The 20,556-nt window shown below is 41.4% G+C and overlaps 1 protein-coding gene across 1 annotated transcript; it reads right to left on the bottom strand.

Annotated features, from left to right (window-relative positions):
* Positions 1 to 1,398: 1,398 nt before the first annotated feature.
* On the bottom strand, positions 1,399 to 15,891 carry PLA2G12A (phospholipase A2 group XIIA). The gene is made up of 4 exons (XM_027543848.1): positions 15,476 to 15,891; positions 8,552 to 8,628; positions 7,229 to 7,394; positions 1,399 to 4,674 (listed from the first exon to the last, which is right to left on the bottom strand). Exons 1-4 carry the CDS (start codon positions 15,669 to 15,671, stop codon positions 4,556 to 4,558), a joined length of 558 nt encoding a protein of 185 aa, XP_027399649.1. The 5' UTR covers positions 15,672 to 15,891; the 3' UTR covers positions 1,399 to 4,555.
* Positions 15,892 to 20,556: the final 4,665 nt, after the last annotated feature.

Below are 20,556 nucleotides of genomic sequence, written 5' to 3'. Positions count from 1 at the left end.
GGGACCAAATTAATTCAATAGTTAAGACAGAAACTGCCAAACTCCTAGAATAGTACCCAGCCCACAATAAGCTTTTGGTCGGTGTTATTTTTAGCTGCTGAAGATTATCTAGACAGTTCTCAAACTATGGCCTCCGAACCAGCAGTGTCCACATCATCTGGGAACATACTAGAAATGCAAACTCTTGGGACCTGTGTAGACATTATGGATGAGAAACTGCAGGTGGGGTCCAGGAGTTTATTTTAACAAGCCCTCCAGTGACTCTGCAGCATGCTCTCATTTGAGACACAGACGGATTAGAATTCTACCGAGCAATCTGGTCCTTCTCAAAGAATGAAAAAAAAGAACTCATAGCATATCCATATTATTAAAATAATTAAGATATACTAAAGACCAAAAGTTACCTGACAGGATGGCTTGATTCTTGCCATTATAATAGTCACTTTTATGGAATTTACTGAAACTGAAGCTCTTAGTCAACTGTTACCTATCCAAGGAATGAAATATATGGGCTAAAGTTAAATTCAGAGAGAATTCTAAAACTTAAAACGTGGGCTTTCTTTTTTCAGTGTTTATCCCCACTAAACCTTGTTTTTTCCTATACCGAATTTTTATAATTCTGATTCCAACATTTGAGAGCCAACAAAGACAAGCATTGTTAAGCAGTCAGCAAGGAGACTGAAGGGTGTTTCGGAAACCAAATTAAGCCTGAGACCAAACCAAGCATAACATCACTGCAGCCTGAATGCAAAGATGACACTGTTGGTCTAGTTTCAGGTATTTTGATTGGTAACTCTTCATTTAGTTCTGTTTCGTATACTGGTTGAACCAACACTCTGAGGAAAAACAGCAAACTGAGGGGGCTGTTTCAAGCATCAGAGCCAGGTGTTCTGCAAGGCTTGGATGCACTGCAGGTAGTGTCTGTGAACTGTGGCCAATGCAACGTTATCTGTGTGGAAGGGTCCTTACCTAATCGGTCTCATTCTACTCCCTAAAGTTAATAAAGCCAGTCTACAAAAGAGAGTTGTTTTTACAGAAAGACTCCATTATCTTCACTTTGGTAGATGTTATTCCTGTTTTGTACATAAAATAATGATCATTTTGACCTGACAATCTTGTGCTTCTATCCATACTGACAGAAATAGCACATTTTTACTTTAGGGAGAAGTAGTTATAAGCTAACAAAACAACCTTTTAATTAGTCCTACTAGTCTAGACTATTCTGGGGGGTCACTGAAGAAAGCCTGTTCAAGAAGATGGGTTTAATTTGCTTTTGCCCTCGTCTTTTAATTGTCTTCATTGCAACTTCTTTGTACCTCGGTTTCTCCAACTATGAAATGAGTACAGCCATATCTGTCCCTGGAAGAGGTGAGTCAAAAGACTTTAAAAAGACAGGCATTGTTTGAAGGCAATATAGTTTTATTATTTTAAAATATCAATATATGTCATGCAAAGACCTGCTAAAAGCTAGGTTTTTGGCATGTGATTTTGTTTTTTCATTAATGTGTTCTGTAGATAAGGAAAATACCATCCTTAAAACTTAAATATATGCCCTGTTGTACAGAATTCAAGTGAAGACAGCTTAATATATATACACATAAGTAATTACAGATATGTACATTGGTTAGTATACATATATTTCCTAGCTCTGTTTGGTGGGAGGGTCTCGAAGCAGTGACACCCTAGTAGAAACAAGCTATCCACTGTCCAGATCTTGGTTTCTACATGCCACTGGAAACCATTCTTCAATCAAAGTAACCTTTGAAAAGATGCTGATTCTAGGGCTGGGGTGGGGAATATAGAAGATGAGCCTGAAGCAACTTTCCTACTTTCTGGCTAGAAAGTATGGAGATGCTCAAAAGTTAAAAGGAGGGTGCAGGTCAAACACATACAGAGTCAACCTGACCTAATTCCCAACAGCCAAGCTGAAAGGATTTGTATCTATTACCCAGAGTACAAAAGAAATAAGCATGAATCCATACTAATACAAATAACTGAATAATAAGTGGGTGAGGGGGAGATTAACAAGAATTTCAAGTAGTATATCTAGATATAATCCCCTATCAAAATGTGGAATGTGATCTTGCCCATCCCCCACCTACCACAGCCAGTACTTGGTGACTGGTTTCCAAAGAACAGAAGCATAGGAAGGGAAAAATAGTAACTTCAGAGTGGAGAAAACTAACAACTACTACCTTAACCAAATGTCTAGAGTTAACCTAACGAGCTGGTAACAATCAACTACCAGTATGATTTGATGAGAAGAACTGGTCAACTCTTGGTTTTCTTCCTAAAAATCTATAACCCTAGTCCAAACACAAGGAAAGACTAACCCAAATTGAGGGACATTCTACAGGACACCCGACTGGTACTTCTCAAAACTGTCAAGGAAAACAAGGAAAGACAGAGGAACCATCACAGACTAGAGGCTAATTAGACATGATGACTAACCGCAGTGTGGTATCCTAGAGTGGATCCTGGAAAAGAAAAATGCCATTAGTGGAAAAACTAGTGCAAGTCAAATAAAGTCTGCTGCTGCTACGTCACTTCAGTCGTGTCCGACTCTGCGCGACCCCATAGACGGCAGCCCATCGGGCTCCCTGTCCCTGGGATTCTCCAGGCAAGAACACTGGAGTGGGTTGCCATTTCCGTCTCCAATGCAGAAAAGTGAAAAGTGAAAGTGAAGTCACTCAGTCGTGTCCAACCCTCAGCGACCTCATGGACTGCAGCCTTCCAGGCTCCTCCATCCATGGGATTTTCCAGGCAAGAGTACTGGAGTGGGATGCCATTGCCTTCTTCAAATAAAGTCTAGAGTTGCATTAACAGAACCAACCAATGTTGGCGCCTTAGTTAACATCAGGGATAAAGTGTATATGAGAAGCCTCTATACTATCTTTGCAACTTTTTGGTAAACCTAAAATTATTCCTAGACAAGTTTTTAAAAATCTGAACATAAAAGCTGCTTCTACTGATATCTGTACATTTATGATAATGAATTAAATATTTTACAAAGACATTCTGACTTTGTCCTCTTGAGAAAGCCAAGGTTGCCAAGAAAATCCATGAATCTATTTTAAGTTTAAAGCTACCCGGTCAAATATTGCTGACTGGAGTCTAGTTTGCTTACTTAGCCCTGAGGCACACATTTGCTTTGTTTAACAGAGGACATCTGTTAGCAGAAGAGCGCCATCATCTCAGTTGGGGGAGTATCAAGTTCTTAGCAATGACATATATTCCAAGTTAGGAAATGTGGTCTTTTTCCAAAACATATTTTAGTTCTTCTCAATGATTTAAAAAGATTTAGTGATTTAAAAAGAACCATTTCCCCTGGTATTGTCTTTCTCTGACTTTCCAAGCGGTTTATCTTAATAACTTTGGCCACAGGTTACCCAGAAGACATACACAGCTTGCGCTAGGGAAAGTCAACAGCCAGTGGTAAGCAAAGAATGGTAGAGAGACACAGCTGAAGTTCCCAAGGGGCTGAAGAGATTTTTTCAGAGGCAGCTAAAGTTCTGGGATTTGCTCTTAAATATGCATTAATAATTTTCAGCACAAATTGAGCTCTATAAAAGACAGTTTTTTGTATCTTGTTTTCCATCTCTTTTGATTCCAAAGTTAAAGACTTAAAAGAAAAAAAAACCCAACAATATCAAGAACAATTTTGTTAAGGCCAGTATTAGTAAAAGGTTTACAGTATTTTAAAAAATATCCCCAAATCTATTATGAAAAGCAAGTACTAAGGAGTAAATACCAAAGCATAATAGATTATATTGCTCTGATGTGTGTTAAACAACTCGTCATTTTGTCTTACTGAATCCATCTTTTCTCCAATAGGCAAATTATAGCAAAATACGGCATTTGTCATGAGTGGTTCATAAAATGGGAATGGCTACGCTTCTGAATTTTGTTCATGTCATCTTGTAGGCACATTATATTAATACCTAGATATACTAGTTTTGCTTCCTAAGAGGTCCCAGCAGATGGTTCCAATTTTACAAGAGAAACAGACATGCCCTTGTGCTTGTGACTAGTCCCATCATTCATGGAAATGTGGCTTATTCATTATGTTTCAGTGGGCTATGGAAAAACTGTATAGTATGTGTTAATTAAAAGAGCAAAAATAAAAGTCAGATCCTTCTGGGCATATATGTATATTTTAAATTTTACAGAAAACAAACATACTTCTAAGTGAAGAGTTCACCATATTTCCAAATAAGATGATGTTGAACATACCTTATCATGAATTTCACGTTTGACCTTATTTTTTGGTAAATACAGTTGTGAAAACTGAGTCATACTCTTTCTTTAAAAAATGCCCCCCTTACCACGCACCGCGTTCTGTGACCGGTCACGGCAATGCGGCACACTAAGGCAGCAATGTCTGGGAAGATAACCTGCATTTGTCTCTGTAGCTTGAAGCTTTAATGTCAGAGTAAGGTCTTAAAATAATCCTGTCACAAAAATAAGGCAACTTCAGGCTGTAAAGACATTAGCTCTTTGTCAAGGGTTATGTTCTTCTGTCCTCATCTGCTGTCACCACTTGTCAGCATCTTCTTCAAAGATCGGTTTTTTCTTCGTAGCGACACCTACATGCGGCTCGTTGGCTGTCCAAGTACGGCTTACAGCCTAAGTGTATGACGCTGTCAAACAAGAGCTCCACAGTGGTTTCACAGGCTGCAAAGTAAGAAAGTGCCATCACTGCTGGGCAACTGCAAAGCATCACTCACTCGTCACATATATTACACGTTTCAGCCCAGTGTCAGGCACGGCCTTGGTGGGCGCTTAAATCTATTTTAGGTGAACATCTTCCCAAGCGCTCGCAAACTAGTCACATAAACGTACATACAAAGACTTTTCATTTCAGCCTCTTCACCTGTATGTTTTCTTTGCATGCAACTATTCAACCCAACTTTTTGTACCAGACAATGAGTCTCTCTCAGTAGCACTGATAAGCTTATCTGTTAGTTTCCCTGGTATCTGAAAAATACCATTAACAGAGAAGCCTGATGACACTCTTCAGTTTGCTCTTTAAGGAGTGACTTTTAGGTGCAGAAAAAAGTGAAGGTTAAAAATGGAGAAACCTCAAAACATTTAATTATAAGCCAATAGCTTTTAATGGTCACACATTTAAGAGGCTTAAAGTAAATGGACCTCAGTCTCTCTCTTTGACCAATATCCAAATGTGGCTAGGGAGAGGAGACACAGGAATCGAAGGTGTTTTTCCTCTGGTGGGAATTCTTAATTTTTTGAAAGACTGTAAGAAAAGACAATAGATTTAACTTTTCTTATTCTAAGAAACCTAGAACACCCAGGTAAGATGATCTATTTTTTAACATTTTTTAAAAAATTTTCTTGGCTGCACTGGGTCTTCATTTTTGTTCACCGACTTTCTCGAGTCTCAGGGAGTGGGGGCTACGCTTTGTGGTGGTGCATGGCCTTTGCTCACTGCAGTGACTTCTCTTGTAGCCCAGAATGGGCTCTAGGGCAAGCGGGTTTCAGCAGTTGTGGCTCGCGGGCTCTAGAACACAGGCTCTAGCTGTGGCACGTGGGCTTCATTGCTCCATGGCATGTGGGATCTTCCCAGACCAGGGACCGAACCTGTGTCTCCTGGATTGGCAGGCGGATTCTTATCCACCGCACCATCAGGGAAGTCCAAGATTATCTTAATATACTTACAGAGACGTGGCACAGAGTGATTTTTAGTTATTCAAATACTTCTAGTTTCCAACATTCAGGTTAAGAAAGAAACTTTTCATTACAAATTCTTGGCATTTTCAAAGTTTCCAAAAGACTGCGCCATTAAGGAATACAACTAACTGCAGAGTGTAAAGGTTATGATTATTAAATAGGAAATTACAAGGAAATCGGTTTCATCATTTAACATTAGTATATCCTTTGGTCAGAAAGCAGAAATGACATGTATCTGTGCTTCAGCTGGACAACTAGTTTACCTTAGCCAAAAGCATTTAAAGGGATCCAGAGAGAGTGAGTTCAAGCTTCACTTGGAACAGAGATTTCCTCCTTCTTATTACTTTCTAGTTATTACTAATAATAGGATTTCAAAATCCAAGATACCTGTGAGACTTGGGGAATACTGGAGTAGACAGATGTATGTAACTTGGGACAAGTTACTTCTTTCTGAACCTCAGTTTCCTTCCTTTAGAAAGGGGCATAATGCCAACTAGTACTTTGGGTTTCTGTGAACATCAATGAAAACATGTCTCAAGTATCTAGCACAGTATCTTATGGAAAGTGCTTAAAAATGGCAATTTCCTTTCCTGCCTCTTATTGCCCTTCCTCTTGTTATTTCAGTGTATGGTATATTCTTTGGCTTGTCAGTAGGGGAAAAAAAAATCTTGTTAACTACTGCTTTGTACAGCAATGTGTATTTCTACAAATAGCTCATTTTACCCTTATGACAACTCTACAAGATGGGTATTATCATTCTCATTCTATAAATGAGGATACTGAAACACCCAGTCATCTTTGCTGACTCTGCAATAACCATCACCATGAATAGGACTCCATGCTGAGCCCCATGAGTCCACTTAGCAAATCACTGAGCCTGGGGGTGGGTTTTGAGAACCTTCCCAACACAGAGACAGAGTTAAGATGCAAATCTTTGGAACTTCCTACTCCAAATCCACTGTGCTATACTGGGAACTTCACTGGATCCAGAGTTTCGAACTTCAGGCTCTGGATAATTAGGACTGTACTACAGGGCACAAGATCTTGGATGAATTCTTCACCGTCTCACACACCCTGCTCCCAAGGTTCCCTACCACTTTTTGCTTCATGACTGTAAATCATTTTAGATGACAAAATCATCTCGGGAAATTGATAGGACTGTGTCACAACAGATAAGGTAATACAGAGTGAGAGATTTCTGTCAGTAAATCTGATACTGCTGCTGCCGCTAAGTCGCTTCAGTCGTGTCCGACTCTGTGCGACCCCATAGACGGCAGCCCACCAGGCTCCCCCGTCCCTGGGATTCTCCAGGAAAGAACACTGGAGTGGGTTGCCATTTCCTTCTCCAATGCATGAAAGTGAAAAGTGAAAGGGAAGTCGCTCAGTCATGTCCGACTCTTCGTGACCCCATGGACTGCAGCCCACCAGGCTCCTCCGTCCATGGGGTTTTCCAGGCAAGAGTACTGGAGTGGGGTGCTACTGCCTTCTCTGAATCTGATACTAACACATGCTCACCCCCATGGCATGAAATCAGCCTTACCCTGCACGTGCTGAGCCAGCCCCAGTGTTTTCTGCACATCTCTGCAAATCTTGGACAGGCAAGACTGAAACGCCTCATCACAGTCGTTTTTGCTTTTGCCGCAGGTCTCATAGCACCGGTCATGTTGGTTGCAGCACTTTGTCAGGGAAGGGATGCCAATGTTAAGCTGAAAGCGATATTTGGATGGATTATTGTTGATGAAATTCAACCTTTCTCTGAAGTAGTACATTCAAAGAGACTTAGAAATCAAAGACAATACTGTTGTATAGATAATTTTCAAAATTTGTTTCTGCCTCCAAATGTTCTTCAGGTTAAATCTCTCTCCATTACTCTCACTTGCACCCCCCAGGTTACTGCATCCTCTCCCTCGAAACCGTGCCCCAAAGCTCCCTATTTTGCCATCTTAGAGTATCTGCAGTCATCTGCTGATAGCAAACAATTTCCAAGACATAAAACATAATTTTAAAAACAAAAAGATAAAGATAGGAACTTTAGAAGATTTTTTTCAGGGGCTACACAAGTATGACTTTTGGCCATTCCAAAGTAGTTTGTACCTCCTCCCTTAATACAGTGTTAGTGTTACTCAGTCGTATCCTACTCTTTGTGACCCCATGGACTGTAGCCCGTCAGGCTCCACTGTCCATGAGGTTCTCCAGGCAAGAATACTAGAGTGGATAGCCATGCCCTCCTCCAGGGGATCTTCTGACCCAGAGATTGAACCTGGGTCTCCTGCCTTGCAGGCAGATTCTCAATACAATGTCCTTTTTACGAAATGTCACTGATAACGTCTAAGCTCCTACAACTGAATTTTTTTTTTTGGTTTTTATGTTTAATCTTTAAGTGTTCGCCAATTCCCTAAAGATACTATTATTCCTTTTATTTAAAGTAATTTTATATGCAAAACCTTTGTGTCCAGGAATCACTTTCACAAAACATTTTCTTCCCATAACATTGGCTCAGATTCAGCCTCCCTTATAACAAACACACAGCTATCCCACTCAGTCTGGTTTCAACCCAGACAATCCTATGCTTTCCTATACTTTTTCATCCTAAGTAGTGTTACTTCTATACTCCAAACTTTTCAATCATATTTGTGACATAAAGGAAATATCATTTAAATGGTATTAACATCTACAGGATTAGAAAAAACAAAACATGACTTTTACATTATTTAGTTCCATTAGAACTTATTGTGTTTTAGCTATAGAAGATCACTATTATAACAAAGAAAATTATTTCTGAACCTGAGAACACACTGATGGTTTATCAAGTGTTACAAAGACTACCAATCATAAAAACTTACAAATAAAGAATAATATTTACATGAACACCAAACAGTGGGGAGCCACATCCATTCGGTGGGGAGGGTTTATATCCATAACGTGGGAAAGGCTTAGATCCTATAAAATACAAATGTTATAAAAATTAATTCTCAAATATGTTAGAAAATACACAGTTTACAATATGCTGGACTAGCCTTGGAAATATTTACTGTTTGATGCTGACATAAGTGAATATGTGTTAAATTGGATGAGCCTTAAAAATGTTGATTTGTCTACCAAATTATTTTTACTTCTCAAGCAAAATATGTACAAATGTATAGATGTACACATAGATGGCAGTTCATAAAGTGTTCTGACAGTTTATTTGTGATTCTACACCATACACACATATAAATCCTTATTCTGGACTTCTATTCCAGAGCTTACAGGCCAGACTGGGTCCATATGTATGAAACATAAATCCAACCTATTTTCCTGCACGTTCTAATGCTTATATTTTTAGGTTAAAATCTACAGGGCAAGAACTGTATCTTACGAACCTCAGTCACTGCTCCATTGCACACAAACCTCCATAACTACTGTGTGTGTTAGTCGCTCAGTCGTCTGGGATTCTTTGAGACCCCAGAGACTGTAGTCTGTCAGGCTCCTCTGTCCATGGGATTTCCCAGGCAAGAATACTGGAGTGGGTTGCCATTTCCTCCTCCAGGGGATCTTCCCAACCCAGGGACAGAACTGGCATCTCCTGAATTGCAGGCCTATTCTTTACCATTGAGAAACAACCTGAATGTCTATCAACAGATGAATGGATAAAGATGTGGTACGTAAATACAATGGCATTTTCCACGGCCATAAAAAAGGATGAAATAATGCCATTTGCAGCAACATGGATGGCCCTAGAGACTATCATACTAAGTGAAGTAAGACAGAGAAAGACATATCACTTCTGCTGCTGCTGCTGCTGCTAAGTCGCTTCAGTCGTGTCCGACTCTGTACGACCCCATAGACGGCAGCCCACCAGGCTCCCCCGTCCCTGGGATTCTCCAGGCAAGAACACTGGAGTGGGTTGCCATTTCCTTCTCCAATGCATGAAAGTGAAAAGTGAAAGTGAAGTCACTCAGTTGTATCTGACCCTCAGCGACCCCATGGACTGCAGCCTTCCAGGCTCCTCCATCCATGGGGTTTTCCAGGCAAGAGTACTGGAGTGGGGTGCCATTGTCTTCTCCGATGTCACTTATATCTGAAATCTAAAAGAATGGTACAAATCAATCTATTCCAAAACAGAAATACTTACAGACTTAGAAAACACACTTATGGTTACCAAATGGAAAAGGTGTAGGGGGAGGGATACACTAGGTGGTTGGGGATTTACATATACATACTACTATATAAAATAATCAACCCACACCTATGGTACAACACAGGGAACTCCACTCAATTCTGTGTAATAATCTATATGGGAAAAGAATCTGAAAAAGAATAGATATATGTACCTGTATAAATAAACATGGATGTGAGAGTTGGACCATAAAGAAGGCTGAGCACCGAAGAACTGACACTTTCAAACTGTGGTGCTAGAGAAGACTTGAGAGTCCCTTGGACTACAAGGAGATCCAGTCAGTTCTAAAGGAAATCAACCCTGAATATTCATTGGAAGGACTGGTGCTGAAGCTGAAGCTCCAATACTTTGGTCACCTGATGCAAAGAGCTGACTCACTGGAAAAGACCCTGACTGACTCAATGCACATGAGTTCGGGGAATCTCAGGGAGACAGTGATGGACAGAGAAGCCCGCAGACTGCAGTTCACGCGGTGGCAAAGAGCCAGACACGACTTAGCGACTGAAAAACAATAACTAAATAGCTCTGCTATATACCTGAAACTAACATAACACTGTAAAGCAACTATACGCAAATATAAAATTTTAAAAATTTTAAATAAATAGAGAAGAGTTTAAGAAAAAGAAAAAAAGGTTAATTCGATATGGATACCAAGATTACAACTGTATTAATACTATTTTAAATGTTGTTATAAATGGTATTAGAAGCTGCTGAACATTAAAAGTACTTAGCACTTCTACTGGGTGCCAGTTTTTACTAAGTGCTAGTAATTAAACTGTGTTTCCCCACACCCAAATTTATATGCTGCAGCCCTATCAATGCATTTGGTGATAGGTTCTTTGGGAGGTAATTATGTTTAGATGAGGTCACAAGGGTAGGGGCCTCCTGACGGGATTGGTACCCTTTTAAGAAGAGGCCCAGAGAACTTGCTTTCCTGCACTCCCCGCCCCCACCATGCATGAAGGCCGAGGTCTGCAAGCCAGGAAGAGGGCCCTCACCATAGAGAAGGGTTGGCTCAACCTTGATCTCGGACTTTTTAGCCTTCAGAACTGTAAGAAATAATCTCCTGTGGTTTACATCACCCAGTCTGTGGTATTTCATTACATCAACCTGAGTAGACTAATACACAGCACAAGTAAAAACTCAACAGCAGAAGAAACAACATGAGTCAAACCAAAAATCCATAGTGTGTTGTGGTCACTGTCTCCTAAAATACATAAGCAGAAATTACAAAGTATAATTTCTCAGCATTTGTGTACAGAAAGCTAAAGGGAAAATGGGCTATGAATAAGAGTTTTAAAAACAAACCAAACCCACTTCGCACAACTACACGCAAATACTATTCACTGACCTCATTTTTTAACTCAACAACTGCTCTTATCTTAATGCTTTCCATTTTATCATCTGCATGGGCAGTTGAAATCTAAAGATCCACCTGGACTAAGACAAAGGTAGTTCTTTTCTACATATGTTTCTTAATTTGGTTTAAATATTTTCAACAGACCAATGTCTTTCACCTGAAAGACACTGAAGCAGATGAGAGGCATAAGGGGAAGGCTACTGGGTCTCAGAAAGCTCTTACTACTGCATTTTGCAGGAAGCACAGTACAGAACTCCAACCTGTTTTCTCAAACACTTGAGAATTTAAATTTCTGATTATTAATCTCCAAAAAGCCCTAATGCCACTTTTTCCCCCTAGTATACTCACTCTCCTATTTTCCTCAATCTCCAATACTTCCTGGGGAAATGGCAACCCACTGCAGTATTCTTCCTAGGAAACCCCTATGGACAGAGGAGCCTGGTGGCCTACAGTCCACGGGGTTGAAAAAGAAATCGGACATCACTGACCGACTAAACAACAAGAACCAACATTTTCATTCCCACCTTCTCACTCAGCACATCACCTCTATTCCTACTTCACTGAGAAAACCAAGGAATGAGAAGAGAACGTGCACATTACCCCAACCGGCATGTGCGCCCGTATCCTACACCTTTGCTGCAATTAACAGAGAAACGCCATCACTGCTCCTGGCCAATCAATTTATGTACTAGAACTCACTCCTCTCATTTACCAAAGGCTGTAACTCCAGTAATTCTCTTTTCTCTTTTCCTCATTAGTGTTTTTACTCTCTACTAGTCATTCTCAAAAGCATACAAATATGCTATTATTTTCCTAATGAATCACAAAACTATCTTTTCCATGATATCCCCCCTTTCAGTTAACATCAACTCCATCCTCACAATTACTCAAGACTAACAACTCTGGAATCCTTTTTTACTCTACTCACACCCTCCTTCTAAGCTATTAGTAAACCTTTTAAGCTCTTCCTTCAAAATATATCCAAAATCCAACCACTTCTCACCACTTTTATTCCTACCAACCGGAACAAAAGGACCACCATTTTTGGTCTGAATTCCTGCACTTGCCACTCTACCTCCATTCTTGCTCCCTGCCCTCCATTTCCCTTGATTCTTTTTATTCTCAGTACAACAGCCAAAGGGATCCTGTTAAGACATTAATCACTGAATGAATTAATGGCTTACTCATAATTAAAAACACTTTACAAGCCAATTTTTATTTTCTATATTTCAAAGGAAATTGGAAATTTTTTTTCCCCTCAATCCTCTCTGCTGTCAAGGAGAAAAAAGTTAAAAAAAAATAGTGGCCATTAAGTTTTCTCCCCTAAGTTACTTTATTTCACTCTCAATAAAGCCTTGTTCCCACCCCAGGGAGGATGGCCAGGGGAAGAAAGTCTTCATACAGCTTCTCCTTCCACAGAGCAAAGATAGATGAATGCAACAAATCTGTGCCCTTTAATTCAACACCTCTTCTGTCATTAAGTTTTTGGTTTTTTTTTTTAAAGGCTTCCTTGACTTCTTTATTGCTGCTGCTGCTGCTAAATCGCTTCAGTCCGACTCTGTGCGACCCCATGGACAGCAGCCCACCAGGCTCCTCTGTCCACGGGATTCTCCAGGCAAGAACGCTGCAGTGGGCTGCCATGTCCTTTATTGCTACATCCCTTAATTACCATGCTCCTCCAGTTTTGAGATTTGTCTGTTTCTATTTGGTTCTGATAAGGTCACTCAACACTTCAAAATATAGGAAAGGTTGAAACACTGTTCCAGGGAGACTTCTCAAGTAACAGCAATTAAAGAACAATTTTCATTATGTCAAAATTATTAATTTGGTGATTTGGAACCTATGAGTCCTATATGAGCAGACAGTACTTACTAAGACACAAAAAGATTTTCACTGAAACATACCATTTCCTAAATTCTCAAGTTCATTTGTGTTTTTTATGCTGGAAACTTTGCTCTAAAGGGTAAATTTAGTGAGGCTGTGGAAGAGGTGTAAGTAAAAGGGAAGATTAAAACAATATTTTTAATAAGAATAGTATCCATGGATCCTAGAGATTGTCACACTGAGTGAAGTCAGACAGATAAGGAGAATCAGACACCCCTTATACGTGAAATCTAAAAAGAAATTATACAAATGAACTTATTTACAAAACAGAAATGGATTCACAGACTTAGAGAACAATATATGGTTGCTGAGGGAAAGGGCAGGGTGAAGGAATAGTTAGGGAGTTTGGGATGGTCATATACACATCGCTATGTTTAAAATGTCTAACCAACAAGGTCTTGCTATACAGCGTAGGGAACTCTGCTCAGTGTTATGTGGCAGCCAGGATGGGAGGGGAGTTTGGGGGAGAATGGATACATGTACATGTATGGCTGAGTCCCTTTACTGTCCACCTCAATCTATGGCAACATTGTTAATCAGCTATACTCCAATACACAACAAGTTAAAAGAAAAAGAATAGCATCCGTTTAACTTCAGAGACATTTTAAATGTAATAAAATAAACTCTAGAACCCTTACTCATAATCAGTTTATGAAGACTGATCCTTCCAACTTTTCCTCTCTCAGTAAATGGCAGCTACATCCTTCCTTTGGCTCAGGCCAAAACCTACACAGTCATCCTTGCCTGGCCCTTCAGTTCTGGTGCTTTATGCTGGTTGTTGCCTCTGCCTGGATTGTTCTTTCCCTAGCTCATCACGGTGTCACCTTCACCATTTCAGACTTCTTCTAAAGTAGTATCTCATTAGTGAGGCCTTCCATGAACCCGTTTAAAAGAGTAAACTAACCGCCTCCCAGAACCACCACCGTTGGCTCCTTGCTGCACTATTCTGGAAGTGCTGGCACACTTCAGACCTCCACACACTGCAGACCTGGCTGATTTTACTTAGTCTTCAGTTTACTGTCTCTCCGAACCAGAATGTAAGCGCCATGGACACGGATTCTGTAGGTTTTATTTCCCATTTTCCCATTTTTCTGTCGGTTTTGTTCCCTGCCAAATCTCCAGTTGGTGGAACACCTGCCATAAACCAGGCACTCAAATATTTGTTTAATGAATGGGGATGACTAAGTAAAACGGTGACGTCTGTCTCCAGAAAAGCAACCATTTGATCTTCAAGCTACTCTCTTATTCCTCCTAACAAGCTCTAAAAGGACAAAAACACCTTTCCTGATCGAATACTGGTAGTAGCATTCAGGCATACATTTAAGAAGGAATATTTAGCAGTTCATAGCTTACAACATATAATTCATTCTTTACCTGCATTAACAGAAAAGCAGAAATTATGACTGCATGTTACATCATGCTTTCACATGACAGTCCCTTTAAATTCACCTATGTTCAGTTTTACCACTAAAGTCACCGAGTTGCCTTTTACTTTGAGCTGCCAAACATGATATTAACTAGGCCCCACACTTGTCCACATATATGGGAAACATGGTCTCCCAATTACTCTTAGCATTCTGAATTTCAAAAAAGAAGCCCAAGTACCTCATCTGAACTATTATAGCATTTAGGCATTCAAAAAAGTCAAGGGCTTCAAAAGAAAGATCTCTGCCTGAAATACCAAGTTATCACCAACAATGACACCAAACAAGTCCTCAGATTCAAACAGAATTCAAGCTTAAAAATATGAAAAAGTAAATCAAAAGAATAATATTAATAGCAACCAACAATGAGAAGGCAGGTCACTGACATCTAAGGAAAGAAAATTCCCGTCAAGTATTGATAGAACCGTTCTAGAAGAGTCAATCGGAACTCTTTCTCAATAATAAAGTACACCAAAGTCTGTACAAAGGTCGCAATTTATTTTCTGTAGCTTTAAAACTTAAACCAATTCTTGAAAAAGTTATCATAAAACAGCATGACTTGAAAATTCTCCGTATGTTTTGCATAGTCAGCTAATTTAAAGGCTCTAAAATCAGTCTGTTTCACTCCATCCCCATGAAGCGTATGTCACTAAGGTCTTAGGCAATCGTCATCATGCAATTGCAAAATATATATATATATATATATATATATTTCAGATGCAATGAAACAGAATGGAGAGTACTCTCCGGAGACCTCTCACATTCTAAAAGCAATGGTGTGAACTTATCAGCAGGTTGCTCAATCACAAGAACGGCAAGATCCTAGCGGTGCTTACGTTTTTGCAAACCAGGGCCAGAAAGGCATCGACAAGGTTCGCCGGGCATCTCACACTTCCACGACCCCAGTCCCCCCAACAGCCCCGAAAGCATGGGCCCCGCAGGGCCTGGAGTCCCCCTCACCGTCACTGCACTTATACTGGCAGAGCCCGTCCTCGCCTCCCAGGAGGTCCAAGGCGGCGTTCAGATACATGTCAATCTTGTGAACGCCGTTCCGGATGGTCTTCAGGGTGGCCCTCCAGTCGGTGGTCTGGGCTTGCTCCTGGCACCTCCCACCGGCGGTCAGGAAGAGGACCAGGAGGACTGCGAGCAGGGCCATCCGCGCAGCGGCAGGCCGCGCCCGGTCCACCCGACGGAGACCTCGGGGCGCCCCAGGCAGCGGCGCGGGTCCGGGGCTAGGCAACGGCGGCCGGCTCCATGCCCACGCCCCCCGCCCGGCTGGAAGGCGGAGCTCGCCGCGCGCAATGAGCCCTCCCGCCGGGAGACCTTGCCGCGGCAGAAACGCGGGCGATGCGCACGCGCGGACCCGGGCCGGCCGCTGCGCTGTGCGCCTGCGCGGAGCGTAGTGCGTCAGAGGCACGGGGCAGGTGGGAACGCAGAGTGGCCCAGGGTCCCTGCCCGCTCGCCTGTGTGGTGCTCCCGATTGGCCGGGGAGGCAGTACCACCTGGTGCTCGTTAGTACTACCTTAGGGGTTGGTTGTACTAAATACCGTGCCGGGCCCTATATCCCAGACAGGCTGATTAAGTTCATCCCGGCGTCAGTGGGCATTGTTATATTTTGAAAGCTCTTCAAATTGAAGGGTGTTAGCGAGGTGGTGAACCCCCGTGACCTCCTCTGACTTGGGGGCGTGCGGCCCAGCTATCGCGAACCGAGAGACAAGCTATTCAACGTGTAGAAAACGTCGGAGAAACAAGCCCCCCGTGGTCCCTTGCAGAGAGCGTTGGGAGGGAACCAGCTGAATCTGGGGTTTGAAACCGTGATTCTGCGTGATTCATGGGATGAGAGTTCAGATTCGCAACTCCAGGTCTTGGGTCCTCACCGGTCTTCTTGGACTGCGGTGGCCGCGGTTGGCGGATGGGGACTGGAGCATGTTAACCCAGGCCCTGTGGTGCCTGGCTGACAAATGTAGATGCTGGTTGAGAAATTTTAGAAGAAAATGGTTTGATAATAAAAACCATGAGTTTTCTTCTGTAATAGGGAAGAAGCCTATTACTATAGAAGAAGCCTATACTATAAACTTCAAAGCTTTAAAAACACACGCACACACACAATTTTCCTACTGAAGATGATATGTTGTAGCTTCATGGCTCCAGTGACGTTTCCCTGTATTTTTAATCCCAGCGCAGTGCAGAATCCTGAAATAACAATTGCAGTAGTTTTTACCAGAGCTATAAATACCTAGTTATTTTAGTATCCTGGCAGTTTCCAAGAATTTTACAATAAGATCCAGGGTAATACTGCAAGTGTTGAAAATGGATGTGACCTTTCTATAAGAATTACACCAATAATTCTAGTTTGGCGTTTTGTGTTTGTTAAGCTTCGTGAGTTTATAATAAATGTGCAATGCAGAGCTCATAAGAATTTTGTGTCTTTATTTAGAGCTTACTCTGTGCCAGGCATTTCACAGACTTGCTCTCTTACACTCAACGCTTTTCAGGAATACAGCCTTTGGACAAATTAGAACCAGAAAAGAGCGTCCCTCCCCGGCTGACCTATGAGCCTACCCCCAGGCTAGGTTACTGGGGAGCAGCCAGGCTTAAGTCTGCCTTCAGATGTTCAGCTAGGAGCCTCAGGGCTGTGATCAACTCGAACCACAGTGGAGGAAGAGGAGAAACGTGCTCGAGGGGTATTAACCTTTGTACATTAGGGGAGTTGAAGTGCCTACAGAGAAGTCGTGTGATAGGATCCAGTCAAATCAAGGCCTCTTTCTCACCAGTTGCGGAATGAGAGCAAACAGTCCTAACCACTGGACCTCCAGCAAATTCCCAAGACCTCTTTCTGCCATCACAAGATGCCAAAGATTTTTTTTTTTCTTAATTTTTGGACAGCACATTTCAACAGCTGGGAAAAGGAAACGCAGAGTTCTTCTTTTTTTGGTCTGCTTTCTGGAGCTTTGGGTTTCTCATCTCTAAAGTGGATGTTGTCCTACAATACCTCTGAGGTCCCACCTAGCTCCCTTGACCAGGCTTGGTTCTTTCAGAGAAACTCGGTGGTATGGGAATAAGTCTTTTAAAGAAAAGACAAAATATAGCAATGTTACCTGGTTCCAGCCCTGTTATAGATGCCCCAAGTTTCTCCTTATACCTTTTCTGTATATGTATTCCTGGTAATCTCACCTAATTTCTTATACTCTAAATGCAGCCTCAGGTTTCCCAGGGGGCTCAGTGGTAAAAAATTCACCTACCAACGCAGGAGACATGGGTTCAGTCCCTGAGTTAGGACGATCCCTTGGAGAAGGAAATGGCAAGGTATTCTTGCCTGGGAAATCCCGTGGACGGAGAAACCTGGTGGGCTATAGTCCATGAGATTGCAAAAGACACGACTTGGCAACTAAACCATAACAAATACAGCCCCAGCTCTGCAAATTCAGATTTTGTCCTCTTTGTCTCAGCTTTCCTTAGGGGTTAAATCCTCAAACTCCATTTCCTCTGGCTGATAGAGATCTCTTTTTTCCTCAAACATATCTTCTTTTCTACTATGTTCTTCATGGAAATCACTGCTATCTTCCCAGAAAATAAGATTTTAAGTTTTATTTTCACCTTGTCTTCATAGTCAATCATTAGATACTTGTTCTGCTGTAGTGATTCCAAGATTTACTTTTTCCTCTCAATTCCTGCTGTCATATACGACGGTATGGCATTGATCACCTGATCAGCTACATAATCAGGGCTGATCATGCAGGGCTTAGCACAATATAAAAATCCAGGTCTCCTTGTTCAAAAATTATTAAGAATTTCAGGGTGTTAATGGGAGATATAGTCTGGAACCCTTCTGAGTCCAGGGCCTTGTGCAAATGCACAGGATGCTTGCTCATGAAGCCAGGCCTGATTGATAATATCATATAACTCTTAGATGACCCACTTCCATCTTTTCTTCTAACTAGTTAGCTTCAGTTCAGTCGCTCAATCGTGTCCGACTCTTTGCGACCCCATAGTCAGCTTAGAATGTTTAAAAAGAGCGTCCTTTACAGGACACTTTCATCTAATCAGGAAAGCCTGTATTTATTGTGACAGATACTATTGGTTGGAAGCCCATGGCTTCCAGATCTTTCCTGCTAGCAAATGGCTAGTTTTATCTATATACACTTTGCCTGTGGATTGGGCAGGAGCTGAAGCCAGGAAGCCAGTTAAGACATAGTAAACTAGGTAAGATATTATTATGGCTTGGCCCAAGGGAGAAGAAGTGGAAGTATGAAAAGTGGTCACATTCTAGATATAACTTGATGGTAGAGCCAACAGGATTTATTGATGGATTGACTATAGTAAAAAGGGAAAGAGAAAACTCAAGGATGACAATAAAGTTTTGACTTAAACAATTGGAAGGATAGAGAGTTCTTACTAACTAAAATGGAGAGGATCCCAGAAGTAAAAGATTTCAGGGAAAAATTAGAAAATTATTTTCAGACATACCATGTTTGAGAAGAGTATTCTGAATTCACAGTTCAGAATGGAGTAAGGGCTGGAACTAAATTTGGAAAATGTCAGCATAGAAATAGCTTTTAAAGCCATGGAACTAGATGAGATCCTCTAAAAAGTGAATGCATAAAGAGAAGCAGAACAGGGTCTAAGATGTTGGAGATCAAGTAACTAAGAATTGGTAGAAGAGACCAGGAAGAAACAGCCAAATGCAGCAGGAGAGTGCTACATTCCATTGTATCTAAAAAAGACAGAAGCATCGGTTCAACTGGTGTGGAGGAAGATGAAGACAGAATACTGATCATGGGATTTAATAACATGAAAGTTATTGGTGAATTTTATGAGCACCTCTGTAGGGTACTAGGGTCAAAATACAGTTGTAGTCCAAGGAAGAAAAGATAGGAAGAGGGACTAGGGAAACCAATTATGGTGAAAACTATCAAAGCTAATTCTGAAAATATAGAATATTCTATTTTTGTGCTGATTCTTGTCTGAATGATTAAATGCCTTGGAATGGGAACTTCTGGGCAGCTGCAACTACGTCATTTTTTAGAGAGAACTTCCCAGTACAGTTATAAGTAAGATCAGTCAGATACCCTTCTAAAAACCCCTTATGGTCTCTTCACTGGACATGGACATCATGGTACATGATGGTATTAATGAAGTAAGAATGCAAAATGTATTGGGTTTAATGTAACATATTAACTCAGAATGCTTGGAAACTAGAATATTATGCAATCCTTTGACTTGTGTGAAATTAAAAAAAAAATGAATGAAATGCTAATAATCATGAGAAGTTTCTGTTTTTAGTCTTTCCCAGTGTCTCATTAAATAGCTTCAGCAGTGTTATCATGATAAAGATAAATGCCATGTAGTGAAACAATTCCAGCCATAATGATCAATTTTGACCCAATGCAAAGGCTGGAAGGTTAGTTTCTAAAAGAGGCTCAAATTAAGGGGGAATAAGTGCTAGGTGGGGTTCCCTGATGGCTTGATGGTAAAGAATCTGCCCGAAATGCAAAAGACCTGGGTTTGATCCCTGGGTCAGTAAGATCCCCTTGAGAAGAGAATGGCAACCCACTTCAGTACTCTTGCCTGGAGAATCCCATGGACAGAGGAACCTGGAGGGCTACAGTTAATGGGGTTGCAAAGAATTAGACACGACTGAGCGACTAGGCAATGGCACCCCACTCCAGGACTCTCGCCTGGAAAATCGCATGGACGGAGCAGCCTGGTGGGCTGCAGTCCATGGGGTCGCTAAGAGTCGGACATGACTGAGGGACTTCACTTTCACTTTTCACTTTCATGCATTGGAGAAGGAAATGGCAACCCACTCCAGTTGTTCTTGCCTGGAGAATCCCAGGGACGGGGAAGCCTGGTGCACTGCCATTTATGGGGTCACACAGAGTTGGACGAGACTGAAGCGACTTAGCAGCAGCAGCAGAGCGACTAACACTTTCTCTTTCAAGTGCTAGGTTCTAGCCTCTGCCTTAAAAAAAATTAATGGTTTGATAGCTTTCAAGCTGGAAATGAAGTGAAGGACAAGAAATGGCTGCATCAGATCTGTG

This window comes from Bos indicus x Bos taurus, chromosome 6 (assembly GCF_003369695.1).
Source record: "Bos indicus x Bos taurus breed Angus x Brahman F1 hybrid chromosome 6, Bos_hybrid_MaternalHap_v2.0, whole genome shotgun sequence".
In the NCBI taxonomy this organism is placed as follows: domain Eukaryota; kingdom Metazoa; phylum Chordata; class Mammalia; order Artiodactyla; family Bovidae; genus Bos; species Bos indicus x Bos taurus.
This window is presented reverse-complemented; position numbering and strand designations above follow the sequence as displayed.